At 43.7% G+C, this 13,999-nt stretch overlaps 1 protein-coding gene across 2 annotated transcripts in view; it reads left to right on the forward strand.

Moving 5' to 3' along the window:
* The window catches only part of GPR143 (G protein-coupled receptor 143), a 372,216-nt gene that overhangs the window by 91,692 nt on the left and 266,525 nt on the right, over positions 1–13,999 (forward strand). For both annotated transcript variants that reach the window (XM_086934793.1, XM_086934792.1), the window contains exons 5-6: positions 2,996–3,105; positions 12,592–12,700. In XM_086934793.1, coding sequence (XP_086790919.1) covers positions 2,996–3,105; positions 12,592–12,700 — 219 coding nt within the window. The remainder of the gene's footprint in view (positions 1–2,995; positions 3,106–12,591; positions 12,701–13,999) is intronic.

Consider the following 13,999-nt stretch of genomic DNA (forward strand, 5'->3'; position numbering starts at 1 on the left):
TCAATGACTGGAACCCAATCTCCACTGAGGACACCATCCGCCTGATGAACTCCATCCACTCAGGATCCCCCACAGACCCATGCCCTCACCACATCTTCAACAAGGCTGACTCCATCATAGCACCACACCTCCGAGATGTCATCAACTACTCCCTCAACTCTGGCACCTTCCCAGAAAGCTAGAAACACGCCGAACTCAGCGCCCTTCTGAAAAAACCCACAGCCGACCCCACCGAACTCAAAAACTACCGCCCCATCTCGCTCCTTCCATTCCCGGCCAAAGTCATCGAGAAAGCTGTCAACAACCAGCTCGCCGCCTTCCTCGAAGCCAACAAATCCCTCGACTCCTCACAGTCCGGCTTCCGAGCCAAACACAGTACTGAGACCGCACTCATCGCAGCAACAGACGACATCCGAACTCTACTGGACAATGGAGACACAGTCGCCCTCATCCTCCTCGACCTCTCCGCAGCCTTCGACAGTCTGTCATGACACCCTGCTACAACGACTCAGAAACATCGGAATCCAAGGAAAAGCATTGGAATGGATCACCTCATTCCTTGCCGGAAGAACTCAGAGAGTACGCCTCCCACCATTCAAGTCAGAGGCCACTGAAGTCATCTGCGGCGTGCCACAAGGATCTTCACTCAGCCCCACCCTCTTCAACATATACATGAGCCCCCTCGCGTCCATTGCACGCCAACACAACCTCAACATCATCTCCTATGCTGATGACACTCAACTGATCCTCTCACTCACCAAAGACCCTGACACCGCCAAAACGAACCTACATGAAGGAATGAAAGAAGTAGCCGAATGGATGAAGCATAGCCGTCTGAAACTGAATTCAGACAAAACAGAAGTCCTTATCTTAGGTACCTCCCCCTCCGCCTGGGACGACTCTTGGTGGCCAGAAGCCCTCGGAAAAGCACCCATCCCGACGGATCACGCAAGGAACCTGGGCGTCATCCTGGACTCCTCACTCTCGATGACCAGACAAGTCAACGCCGTCTCTTCATCTTGCTTCAACATCCTTCGCATGCTCAAAAAAACATTTCGCTGGATCCCCACCGAAACTAGAAAAACGGTGACCCACGCACTGGTTACAAGCCGCCTGGACTACGGAAACACCCTTTACGCCGGTACCACCGCAAAACTTCAGAAAAAACTCCAACGCATCAGGAACGCATCAGCCAGACTCATATTAGACATCCCGCGCAAAGAACACATTTCTGGTCACCTGAAAAACCTCCACTGGCTTCCCGTCAATAAGAGGATTACTTTCCGCCTACTCACCCACGCACACAAAGCCCTTTACGAACTTGGACCCGAATGCCTCAATACACGTCTTTCCTTCTACACCCCCTCCCGCCAACTGCGCTCCTCCAACCAAGCCCTCGCTGCTATTCCCCGCGTCAACAAAACCACAATGGGAGGAAGATCATTCTCCTACCTTGCGGCCAAAACCTGGAACTCACTTCCCATGCACCTTCGCCTCACTCAAAACCACCTAGCATTCAGAAAGCAACTTAAAACTTGGATATTCGAGAAGTAATTCCCCACATCTCTTCAAGCGCCTTGAGACCCTCTGGGTGTGTAGCGCGCTATATAAATTTATTGACTTGACTTGACTTGACATATTTGGGCATATCACACCTTTGCAACCTTTAAAAATCTGATCAAACCCCAGCTTTCTAACTTGCCCTTAGTCTTAGCTCCTGTTATGTTGCCTCTTCTACATATCCCTCAGCGCCATCAAAAAGCAATCAAAAACCAGATAGGTTTAAGTCTAGAAGGTATTCAACAGGCTGTAGAAAAACACCAACCATTTGCCCAGGTTCAGGCAGTTGGGAGCTCCCCACTGCCATTCTTAGTCATTGCATGTCCAGATTCAAAGGAGCCAGTTTAGTGCACAGTTTACCTCCTCACAGATGAGCATGGGATGGTCCTCACTGCAGAATGAAATACAGGGTCCTCTGCCTGTGAGCAGAAGCACAGGTACAACTTTGAGGGTACTGCTCTGGTAGGAATCCATGTGTATTCTTCCCAGGCGACCATTGCAAGGGGTTCATTATGTTTTTAGTTAAAAAAATTAAATCTTCCTTTAAGATTTTAAGTTTAAAGTTTAACGTTCAGCTCTGTCATGTTGCCGGAGCTGTATGTCAAACTTTCAATGCATTTACAGGAACCATTGTAATTGCGGTTCCTGTAAAAGCAAGAGGTGTCAGCAGGGCCAGTGAACATCTCAAAATATGGTGGCAGGGTACTTCTTCAAAGCGACAGAGTATTTTACATGTTTTATTTATAGAAAAATCACTTTTGCCGATTGTTTGTGATTGATTCATTTGTTGGTGCAAAGTCAGGCCAAGTTATTCTGTATGACTTTAGGTTATCACGTTTGGTGTGGAATCGTTGGGGTGTTTGCGCTGTTTCATAGTCAATAAAGACACCGCTTATCAGGCCTTTGGCACTATGCAATACAATGGCCTTTAGCGCTGTGCTCACTTCAACTTTCAGCACAAAAAACGCAGCAGTGCTTTGACCACATACGTTACGCACTAATGTTTAGTAAATCTGTCTGTGGTGTAAATTACTATATACAAATATTTTATTGTAATTGCGTATGTTTCCATTATTTACCCAGCTGGCGTCTGCAGTAGGTCAGTTTAATGCAGCCAGTTGCATTGAGTGAATAAATGCTTGAACACTCATCATAACAGAATTTAATTTACATTGCATGTTGGTATCACTGTTGGCACCCATTTCTACTAGATGGGCATGTTTTGTCCTATACCTGCAGTGCTAGCAGAATTCTACATAGCTGGTGTGTGGTGTAACATTAACTTGATGCAGATGGGCAACATGAGTCCACTTAAATGACAAAAGATGTCATACATCCTGTCCCCCACACTACTCAGTTTGCAATGTTTTGACATGGATTGTTCTAAGACTTGTGAGGAAATGTTCATTCACACTATTTATAATTTTCTTTTCAGCTGTGAAAATGGTTTGGAGCACGCGATTCCACATTATGTCACAACATATGCACCCTTACTGCTAGTTTTAGTGGTAAACCCAATCCTATTTTCCAGAACAGTAGCCGCAGGTAAGATTCTAGGAGCAAGAGTGAACATTTTTTGCATTCAACAACTGTTTAAAATACCATACATATTGTAATTGCATGGCTCAACAAGTGTAACGGGCATTGAACTATATAAAGTCAGACTTGTTGATGCTAATACTATCTTTCATGTATTCGAATAGTCAATAGTAACAGCCTGTAAAGTAAAAGGGGCAGAATCTCAGACATCTTGGACTGTGAACAGCAACTGTTTCTAGGTCATTTCCATGAGTCCAGTCCAGTTGCATTCTAGTATTTGATATCCCATTATATTTACCCCCCAAAAATTCTCAAGTACTTTTCAAGCATTCTAACTTTTTTCATTGTAAACAAGAACACTTATGACTTATACAAATTGCAACCTAGCCTTTTAAGAGCAAGTAACACATTGTTCTAGAGTACATAATTATTTAAATTCTAATACTACACTCTAGTTAATGGGTTATTGCATCCTGTAATGAAATGGCTTGTTGTCATTTAATAGAAAAACAAAGATGACCGTTTTACAAGTTCTAGCCTCATAGATGGGTAGCTTTGGCACAGTCGCCTAGCTGTTACTCTGCAATAAGTCGGGGACCTGGCATTTTATATTTAACATCTGCTCGCCTATGCCCTTTACGAGCCAAGCTAACATTTTCAGACTCAATCTTTGAATGGCCTATTATCTTCAGCCATCTTTTCCTTTCTTTCACCCATTTTTGAGGTTCTTCTAGCTTCAAGGCACATTTTGACATTTTTTACTGTGGTTTACAATAGGCCTGGCTGAAATTTTAATTACGTCAGACTATTTGGCATCATTTTGGTAGTTTTGCATAAAAAAAATGTACACAAAATTACCAAGATTATGCCTTTACGCCACATCACGTAATTTCAGGGAGAAATTTGAACACAAGGGATACCATTTGGGTAATTTTTTAACGCAATTGGCATTTCAGGTAGAATTGTTATCCGAGTGGACCATTCAAGTAATTTTTTATTGCGAAGCTACAAATTTGAATGAGAATGGCAGTGTTTTGAAAGCAAATGACAGTTCCTTTAACATGTATGGTCAACAAACATTTTAGATAGATTTTTTTACTGTTTTGACTGCTCGAGTAATTTTTTAGCACTAAACTACAAATTCGAACAAAAGCAGCAGTGTTCTGAATGTCAGCAACCGGAAATCAACTAAAAATTAAATTTTTAACTTAAATTGTTACCCGAACAAACCATTTGGGTACATTTTTGAGTGTGAGATGCATTTTACATAATTACACATTATTTTCAATTTTACATTAGTATACTACCCGAAAATTATGCAAGTTACTCAAACCCCCAGTTCTTAATTACATACAACAAAGACAAATTTGTAAGCATTCTAATAGATATGTAATAACTCAGGGCCTTGTTTTGTCCTGGATTTACTCTGGTTTTACTCTGTACTGCCAAGGAGGGGTTGTGTCTTCAGCCACCCTGGCAGAGGGCCGCCTGCCACATTTAGAGATCCCTGCCTGCCTGGCAGGGATCACACAAATGTGAAGAGAGCCGCTACCACAGCATCTCCTTTTATGGTGTTTTTCGCGCTTCGTCAAATCATAAGTAAGACTCTCTGCGTTGCTGAGCAAGCTAGGTCTGTCATTTAAAATCTGTGGACAAGCAACTCCTTTGCCCCATCAAAAATAAATATTTACCCTACATGACTAAAGCCTTATTTCCTGCAACTCTTTCAGTTATTTTCTTGGAGTCTCCAATACCTTATAATCTTATTTGTTAATTTAACATTACCCAGTGTCTTTCATATTGCTTTGATCTTTTTACCCACACAATAACAGAAATGTTGCATATCATGTGATCTTTCCGAAGAGGTTGGGGTGAAAGTAACTTCTGTAAACAAAAGAAGCGCATTTGAGTTCATACATAAAGACTTGTTTTCTCTACAGGTGGTTATAAACTGCGTAGGAACACATATTTAAGACCGTTTATTTATTTTCTTTCTTTCTTGGATGAGGCTTGATGTAGTATGAGTTTCTATGAATTGACAGTGTTTTTTCTTGTATCTGGTCTCTTGAGAACTGCTGGACTGCCTCCAAGTGTGTTTGATTCACATTGCGTTGTACCCCACGAATGTGTAAAAATCTCCAGTTGCTCTTGTACTGCTATGGTAGTCTGTCCTCTTGTTGGATGATACAATGTTTCCTGTAAGACTATCTCTTCTCAGCAGGCCTTACTACACTGTATAAAAGCGCTGATACATTTCTCAGGATGAGTACTACTTGCCTCTGAGAGCAGCTTTCTCTAACATTGTACTTTTTCTCATATATAATGTAACATAAAACCCCTGCACAGTTTACTGCTCAATGTTTCTTATTCTTGTTCTTCTGGTACACAAGTGATACATCATAATCTATCTAAAATAGACTAGACTTGACATTTCTGTTCCTGACTTATCCCTGTCCACATGGTTGGTCGCGCAGGGAGGGGGGTAAAATAATACATTTAAAAAACGTACCTGTCTGCTGGCTGGCCGGGTCCCCCGTTTTCTCTGTTCCTGCTTCTGTTCTCCTGCCTCCGGCTGGAAAAGAAAGCAGGCAGCCTCCGTCCCCTCCCCTAAGCCAATCACAATGCTGCTATGGCAGCGTTGTGATTGGTCGGGACAGTGCCCAGCCAGGCACTTATAGGGAGGCCATTTTCTCCATGCAGGCCGGTCAGACAAGGAATCTCAGAAGTACTAACATTCTACTGCTCATTCCACCGAAAACTCGCAAACAAAAAACCTTATCACGCTCCTTCTCTGGAAATGCACCCAAAATATGGAACTCCATCCCAGTCCATATCAGGGCTTACTCCTCCTTCATAAACTTCAAAAGCAAGCTCAAAGACCTCTTCCTCAACCAAACTCTTCAGAATGGATAGTTGCTACCTAACGTAGAATCCTGCCCATTGCAGTATATAGTCACATAAGAAGGCTTCTACTTTACCTACCTCTTGACTTGCTCGCTACTTTGTCCCCCCTCCCTGAACAGGATTCGTCACAAATCAATGTGCTTATTATTGTTATACTTTGTGTTCGATTGCATCACGATAAATGTTGTAAAGTGCTCTGATACCTTCGGGTCTGGCCAGCGCTATATAAAACTCTTAAATAAATAAATAAAATGTAGGCTGCATTGCAGCCTGCATGGAGAAAGGGCAGAGTGTGCATGACTGGTTTGGGCAGCCCGTGCTCACTCTGAAGTGGGCACACCACTCCTCCCCTGCCCAGCCTGCTCGTAGAGCAGTCCCGCACGCCTGCAACCTAACACTTCTGCCTTCTTGCAGTGCGAGAAGCAGAAACATAAAATGGTTGTTTTACTATTTTATGTTTCTGCTTCTGCACTGCAAGAAAGCAGTAAGGCGATACTCCTCCGCCCTAGTCCGGTTCTGGCATTCTTCTCACAGATGAAGTTGTGTAATGCGTTGTCTTCCAACGGTTTTCCACACAACTGTGGCTCTTTATTACACGTGTGTGCAATTTTCTAACCTGCTGAGAAAAAAAAACTCCTCATGAGTAAGAGCCACTCTCATACGTTTTACTAATATGCAAGTAATAAATATGGAGCTAGTACACTTATAATTACATTCATACTTTTCTCAGGCATTTATATAAATATTTAACCTTGTGTTGACCTATCTAGCACAATGTACCAACTGTACTGAAGCCTGCGTTTCTCTCTCCTGGTTCTTTTCAGCATGACAGGCGACGAGAGCCGTGTGACTGACTTGGGGGGTTGCACTGTAGGTCCTTTGTAGTCCTTTTGGTATGTGAGCTCGATATGAGGGCTATTATTTGGAGTTTTTAAAGGCCAGGGGGTCCTGTGAGTCAGAAATACTGCCTTACCGTTCCTTACAGAGCATACTTTACAGAAGAGATTTACAAAACCTCAGCTCCACAGTAGCAGGAAGACCGCATACAGGCTTTCACCCCGACTCCTTGGTCAGCATCGAGTCACCCCGCTCCTCGAATACAGGCATAACATCCGCTCAAGTAAAATCCAAAGGAAGCAAGGTTCTAAGTGCAAACCACGAAGATATATGTACATTTTAAGAGTCCATACAGAAGGCAAAAGGCAATGATTAGTCAAGGAATTCAAATTGCTCATAATGTAAATAACATGTAAAATATCATTGGCAGTGAAAAATTCTGTAAATGCACACTGGCTAACTAAAGCTAATCAAAAATCTGTATTGGGTTGACTCTGCTAAATCAAAAAGTGAATAACATGAAACTGCTACATGGCATAATTCGAGTACGTAATTAAAAAATCATATATATGTTAAAGTTAATGTGGGTCATAGATTAACATGCTATTTAAGCGCAAATAATCAAAATCAATTCTGCGTCATCGCAGGTGAGACGTGCGCTCATGTAATAATATATTTTGCTGTTGCAAACCCTGCAGTATGTAAAATTATTGGATTGGCAACTGCTTAATAGGCTTTTTGCTACCCTTTAGCGATTTGGAAAAGCCTTCCCGAAGGCAAAAAGGGTTTTACGTCTATTTCTTAATTGATACCAGGAGGTGGTGTGAAAAGATATTAAGCTCTTAATTGAGATTCACAATGAGATTAATTGTTTTTGTCTGCTACTGTGATCACAAACCACTGAAAAGGTGGCAATATCTCAGAAGAAGTGTAAACTTGTTTGTAAAGCGGAACCTGTCCTGTTGAGCATCTTCCTCTTTGAGAATTAGGTCCTGGGGACCACTGCCTGCACTTCTGATGTCTTCTATTACAGGAAACCTTGTGCTTTTTTTAACACTATGGCTGCTAAGGCAATTCCCCTCCTGTGCTGGGAATTGCCATTTTGCTGGTGTCATGACGAGCTCAGCTCGTCATGAGCACAGCTCCAGGCTACCTCATGACGAGCTGAGCTCGTCATGAGCATGGAAGGGGTTAAAGGAGCACTGTTCCTTTAAGGAACATGGGCTGTTTACATTTGTTCCCCCATTTGGGAATGTAAACACGGAGGCTTGTCGACTGTCCCTTGTAGGACACCATCCCTGTGTTGGTTGCTGTTAGAAATTGGATCTCTGGTTGGCGGAGGCTTGCACCAAAGCCAGGCAGAGACCACTACCCTAGTCAGGCCTGGGGAGTTACACGCCAAAGACAATCCCTGCTCACCCCCTTGGTAGCTTGGCACCAGCAGTCAGGCTTATCCCAGAGGCCATATGTAAAGCATTTGCGCACGCACCCAACAGCAACTACATCCCAGACACACTACAAAAGGAACTCCACACAAGGTTATATCAAAAATAGCCTTTGTATTCTCAAAACACATTAGAATAATAATCACACCAACAATAAAATAAAAAAAAATAAAAAGAATAATAATCACATCATGTACAATGTGCCAACTGGCACTGGGCAATATTTACAAGGGAATTATTTACACCTGACCGGGCCACATGGACCACGGTCAGAACCATCACAAAGCGAACTTGGTAAAAGTAAAACAGATCATAAACGTACAACCAGTAAACACTGGTAATCACTGTACTTAGCATCAGTCTGTGACATAAACTACATTATGAACAATATCACACAAGTCTAAATACATTAGACCCTAACTTCCTAAGTATAACTCACATTAGGGGCGTAAATCAAACAGTGATACATAATCTCACTAGCATAAACCATGATATGCAGAACAACCTCCTAATCATAAAACACAGTTAGAGGTATAACACAGGGTGCGCAAAACATACTATGCACAATACATTTCCTAGCACCACATCACATTAGCACATAAATCACATTAGGGCCTGGCTGGCGCCCTATAAATTTAACCTCCCCCCTGGCCAACTGGCCATCCAAAAAGGGGTCTCAAATGCCCTATGTCCACAAAGTCAGGGCTGCAGCCTAGGCAGCGAAAGTCAAGGGTGCGCCACTGGGCAAACCTAAACGTAGCAGCTGCCCACTACTTGCTGGGCAGCTGTGAAAGTGTAAGGCAAAGGAGTCCATCTCACTCCTGACTTCGCAAGACCCCAAAAGAACTGTGCTCCTAAACGGTGCAGCTGGCACTAATTGCTGCGCAGCTGGGAACAATGGGGAAGGCTTGGCACCTCTTGTGCCACTTTTGTCCCTCTCAGGGACTCTCTCAAGAATTGAGCCATACATTGAAGCTGCCCGCGCTGGTGGCGTGCAGCTGGGGATAGAACAAAATGGGGGCCCTGGCACACCTGTGCCCTTTGAGGGGTGGGCACCTGTGCATCAAGTAAAATAACACACTACGACTCAGGGTGGGCTACTGCTTAGCTAAAGAGGAAAAAGCGCGGTGGGCACCCGCCAAAGCCCACAAGGAGGGGGAATCCCTCCGAGGGGGATTCCCTTGGCAAGGGCTGCAGCTCCGCGCTGCTCAGCCCCCAGGTCTCCCTCTCCTAGGGAAATTAAATCAAAGCACGCCCAGTCTCAAAATAAAGCGCAGGAAGGCTGCTGAAAGTCTTGCAAGGTCAATATCAAGAGCAAGAGGTCCAAGAAGTCCTGGAGGCATCAGGGGGGCAATGTAGGGCCCAGGGGCCAGCAGCACACAGGGCACTCCAGGAAGGGGCAGCCCCCATGGCGGTCCCTCCTGGGCCGCACCAGCAGCAAGCCCCCCTCTGTCAGGATCCAAAAAGCAGAACATTTTCATGGGGTCACAGCCCCTTCTTATACCACTAAATCCTTTGTCTACAACTGTAGGGCAAGGGGAGAACTAGATACAACTGGTTCAGGAGCACTTTTTTTCCCTCAGCTTCCCTCTCTATTCACAGGACAGGCCAGGGACATCAGACGCACCAAAGGAGGCGGAGCCAGCATTGTGAAGGGAAAGCACAGCCCTATTCGGGTCCCAGGTGCAACTCCTCCCTCCCATCTACAAGCAGATCTCCCTATTCACCACCGGGCAGACCCATCCTGGCTCTTGGAGCCAACTACACCAGCCAGCCCCTGTTAATCACAAGCCAGACATGCAATTCACATCAGGCAGGCAGACACACTGCACACAGAAATGCTAACTTCTAAAAGTGGCACTTCTCCACTAGTCACAATAAATTTGCGCGCACCATTACGCAGCATTTCTTCTCACGAGTTCGCACATACCAAACTCGCCCCTGCACTCCTTTCACATCAGGAATTACCATGGACACACATATCCCCCATGCATTCCTATGGGAGGGCAGGCCAATCTCACCACACACACTCAGAGAGCGCACGCACTCACTGGGCCACAGTGCTAAAGTGCGCAGCGGTCACAAACTACTAGTATCAGGTCACATTTACAGGCAAAAAGTTCAGGGGTGAACCTGCCAAAAGGGCTAAGTCCAACAGTTGCCAATCACAGGGAGGTGCAAATAGTTGCCTTGTTAATGTTCCTTAATCAAGTCGTTTATCAACCAACTGTCATTGGTTATTTTGTGACCTATTAGAATGTAGGTCCTGTATCAAAATGACAGGCAAGTTGCAAAACGTTGGTGCGCAATTTTTTACCCACTGTTAATAAGTGGTGGACAGGAGAAAGAAGGGAGATAAAAACGAAGTAAAGAGACAGCTATGATGCAAGGGAGGATAGGTGAGGGATAGGAGAGACAGACAGAAAAGAAGTGACAGCTTAGCGTGAGAGGGAAACCGCTGAGAAAGAGCTGATAATGTGATAGATTGGACAGGACCACTGAGAGGAGTAGAGAAGTAAGAAAAAGACATAGAAGAAAGAGACAGCTCAGGAAGAGAGCAAGGCAGGTGAGAGAGGCGATAAGAAGACAACGAGGTGATGCAGCGAGAGCTGAGAGTAAGGTAGTGATGGGATAGGGGAGATTAGGACAGGCTAGAAAAAGCTGAGAGAAAGGGGGGAATAGAGGACCCTACAGTTACAGGTGAGGAAGAGACCGTTTAGAGACATGACAAGTGAGACAGATATTAAAGGGCAACAGGAAAGGGAGAAAGAGACAAGTGAGAGAGCGGTGATTAAGAGATGGATAAGAAAGAGACCGCTGACAGAACAAGGGAAAGACAAGTAAGAGAGATGTGCTACAGAGATGGAGACAGGTGAGAGTGCGACCATTGTGAGAGTCAGGTGACGCAAAGTCAAGTGATATAGAAAAGCGAGAAAAGAAAGATGACCTAACGGAGGAGGCAGGTGGCTAGACCGTAAAACCAGTTTCCTTAGTAAAATAAATCTTCCAAAAATACTCTACCTTTAGGAACCAAAGATTGCTCCATGAACAGAGAGGTAAAGAGCGGACATAACATGGAATCCCATGAGATTTCACAGCAGGAGAGTTTGCCAAATCGAGGAAAGAAAAGCAACCCAAGACTCTTCCTTATTGGGGCTCCCCAGTCGGATGTAGCTTAGTTCCAGTGGCACAGTGAGCACAGGATCCATGTCTGGGCATACCTTTGGCCACCTAGGGCAGTACATCAAATACACAAAGGTGATGGAAGGAATGCCTACGTTACCAATCGCTTGGTTATCTTTACAACACATCATTCTTTTGCCGATCATGCTACATCATTCTAATTATTTAGTAAACATTCAATTTGAGGAGTTAATATGCTGTAAAATTATATTTTACAATTTTCCAAGTAATTAATACATATTTCAATGTATTTTTATTTATATTATACATTAAAATATGTTCACTATAATTTCCAAGAGGGAGGTCTCCACCTCTGTGCCGGAGGTCTTCACGAACAGATGATAATTTACTAGTAGTAATTTTACACTTGCAAATTCTGTTGTAGGAGGCTCCACTTCCTCATTTTATCGGTTGGAGGCGTGTGTCTACACCTATGTCAAAACCCCCACTTGGAAATGGTAACTAGCAAGAAAGTGGAGAGTTACACCTAGGTGTAACAGTTAATGTGCATGTGAATAAAGATACATGTGTGTTTTTACCTTTGTGAATATGACCCTTAACCTTTTTGGTTTCCCCCTGCGTTCAGTTGTGTACTTTTCCTTTGTAGGAGCATGCACACTGGTATGCAGGGGACAGCATTTACAACGAATGCTATACAGCCCATTCCAATACAACACAGTTGTTACAACGACCGTGTTGTTACATCGCAATTCATTACAATGCAAGTAGTTACAATGACTTGCTGAAGGGGGCAGAAAGTGTTGGTTTTAAAATCCAACACCTTCCCTACTGTTGCACAGACTGGAGTTGGAATAGTAAATTATACTATTCCAACATCCAGCGCCCCCTACAGTAAGTCGTTGTGATGACCGCATTGTAATGAAATGCGTTGTATCGCATTTGTTGTAACGTTGCATATTCTGGTATGCTATCATCACGTGGTCTCGGTGAAAGACATCATACTCTGTTTTACTTCACAATATCAGCCAGCTCACAAGAGTTCGTGAATTAACAAATTCAGAAATGTCCGAGTCACACTTAATATTTAACCCTTTTTTTCTCACATTTCGTTTTTGGTGCCATGTGTTCATAACTACACAATTGATTGTTTTGCACTTTGCAGTTGCTTCGCTGCTAAAAGGAAGGCAAGGCATCTACACAGAGAATGAGCGGCGCCTGGGCAGTGAGATTCAGATACGCTTTTTCAAACTCATGCTTATATTCATTATCTGGTAAGTTTACCATTTTAACTACAGCTGTGAATCGATAGCTCTATCTGTAAGTTGAGCAGCATTGTCCAAGTGGGTCGTGATGTATTGAAATTACAAACCATGCACAGCTTTTCTGGCTGTGTCTGAGTGGATAAGTAATTTTTTCCAGGCAGTATTGTGATCAGAAAAGTATGTTTCCCCAGGGGGCTCATCATGGGGACTTTTTCTGCACCACGTCGTCACAAAAAAACTCTCTGTAATCAGGGAGACCTTCCCTCGCTCTAATCAATCAATCAATCAATCAATCAGGGAATGGTAAAGAACGCTACTCATCCGTGAGGGTCTCAAGGCGCGGGGGGGGGGGGGGGGAGGGAGGAGTAAGCAGCTCCATACAGTCGAAGACACAGCTCTTGGGGGTCTTGCTGAAGATGTTCTAATCATTCCTGACAAATGTGGCACCTCCATGATGAAGCATGACATCTAGGTTGTTGTTTGAGGGCTTGCCTTACACTTTTCCTTTAATTCCTTGGTCCCTTTTGGACACATGCACTAATTTTAGGTCTTTCTACAACAGGGTAATTCCCTTCCGGGACTCCTAACAGTTTTGTCGCGGATGTTTTTTGTCTTTTCAAAGGTGTCTGCTCTGCACCAGTGCAGAAGGGGTCTGTGTGCTTCATTCTGATGTATTGGGCCCCTACTTCACTTGAAATACCTCAGAGTTAATGCATGGTTTTCTAACAGCAGATTACTGACCTTTGTTTCTGTGCTCTGCTGTCAGCAAAACATGCATTAACTCACATATAATTAGAGTAAATGTATGCGCCCAAGACTCCAAAATGAAGCTCACAGACCCCTTATGTGCTGGTGCAATGCAGAAAATGGTATCATGATCCGGTCCATGTACATACAATAAATAATACAACCCTAATCTAACGTACATTCTAAATATCTGGCTACTCCTCGCTTGCATAATTCTGTTTCCTATGGCTATGCTGACCACGTAGCTCTCTGTCGTAGGAAAGTTGGTTTGAGCAGAAATGCCTGACATGGAATGTGAAACTGGGTGTGCACATAATGAGCTGCACCTGAAACCTTCAAAACATGACTTAGAGCAGTGGCTATTATGCAACTACAATGAGCAGTGGTTCTAAACCTTTAGCTTCTGTGGAACCCCCCGAATCACCACTGGAAGCTAGGGATCCCCGCCTGAACATTTGTGGGATTTGAACTTAAAGAAATACACACAATTACAGAAACAAGTATACAACTACAAACTAGGACACAAATTATGAAATATTTTATTTAGTTCATAAGCAAAAA

This window comes from Lissotriton vulgaris, chromosome 8, assembly GCF_964263255.1.
Source record: "Lissotriton vulgaris chromosome 8, aLisVul1.2, whole genome shotgun sequence".
NCBI lineage: Eukaryota > Metazoa > Chordata > Amphibia > Caudata > Salamandridae > Lissotriton > Lissotriton vulgaris.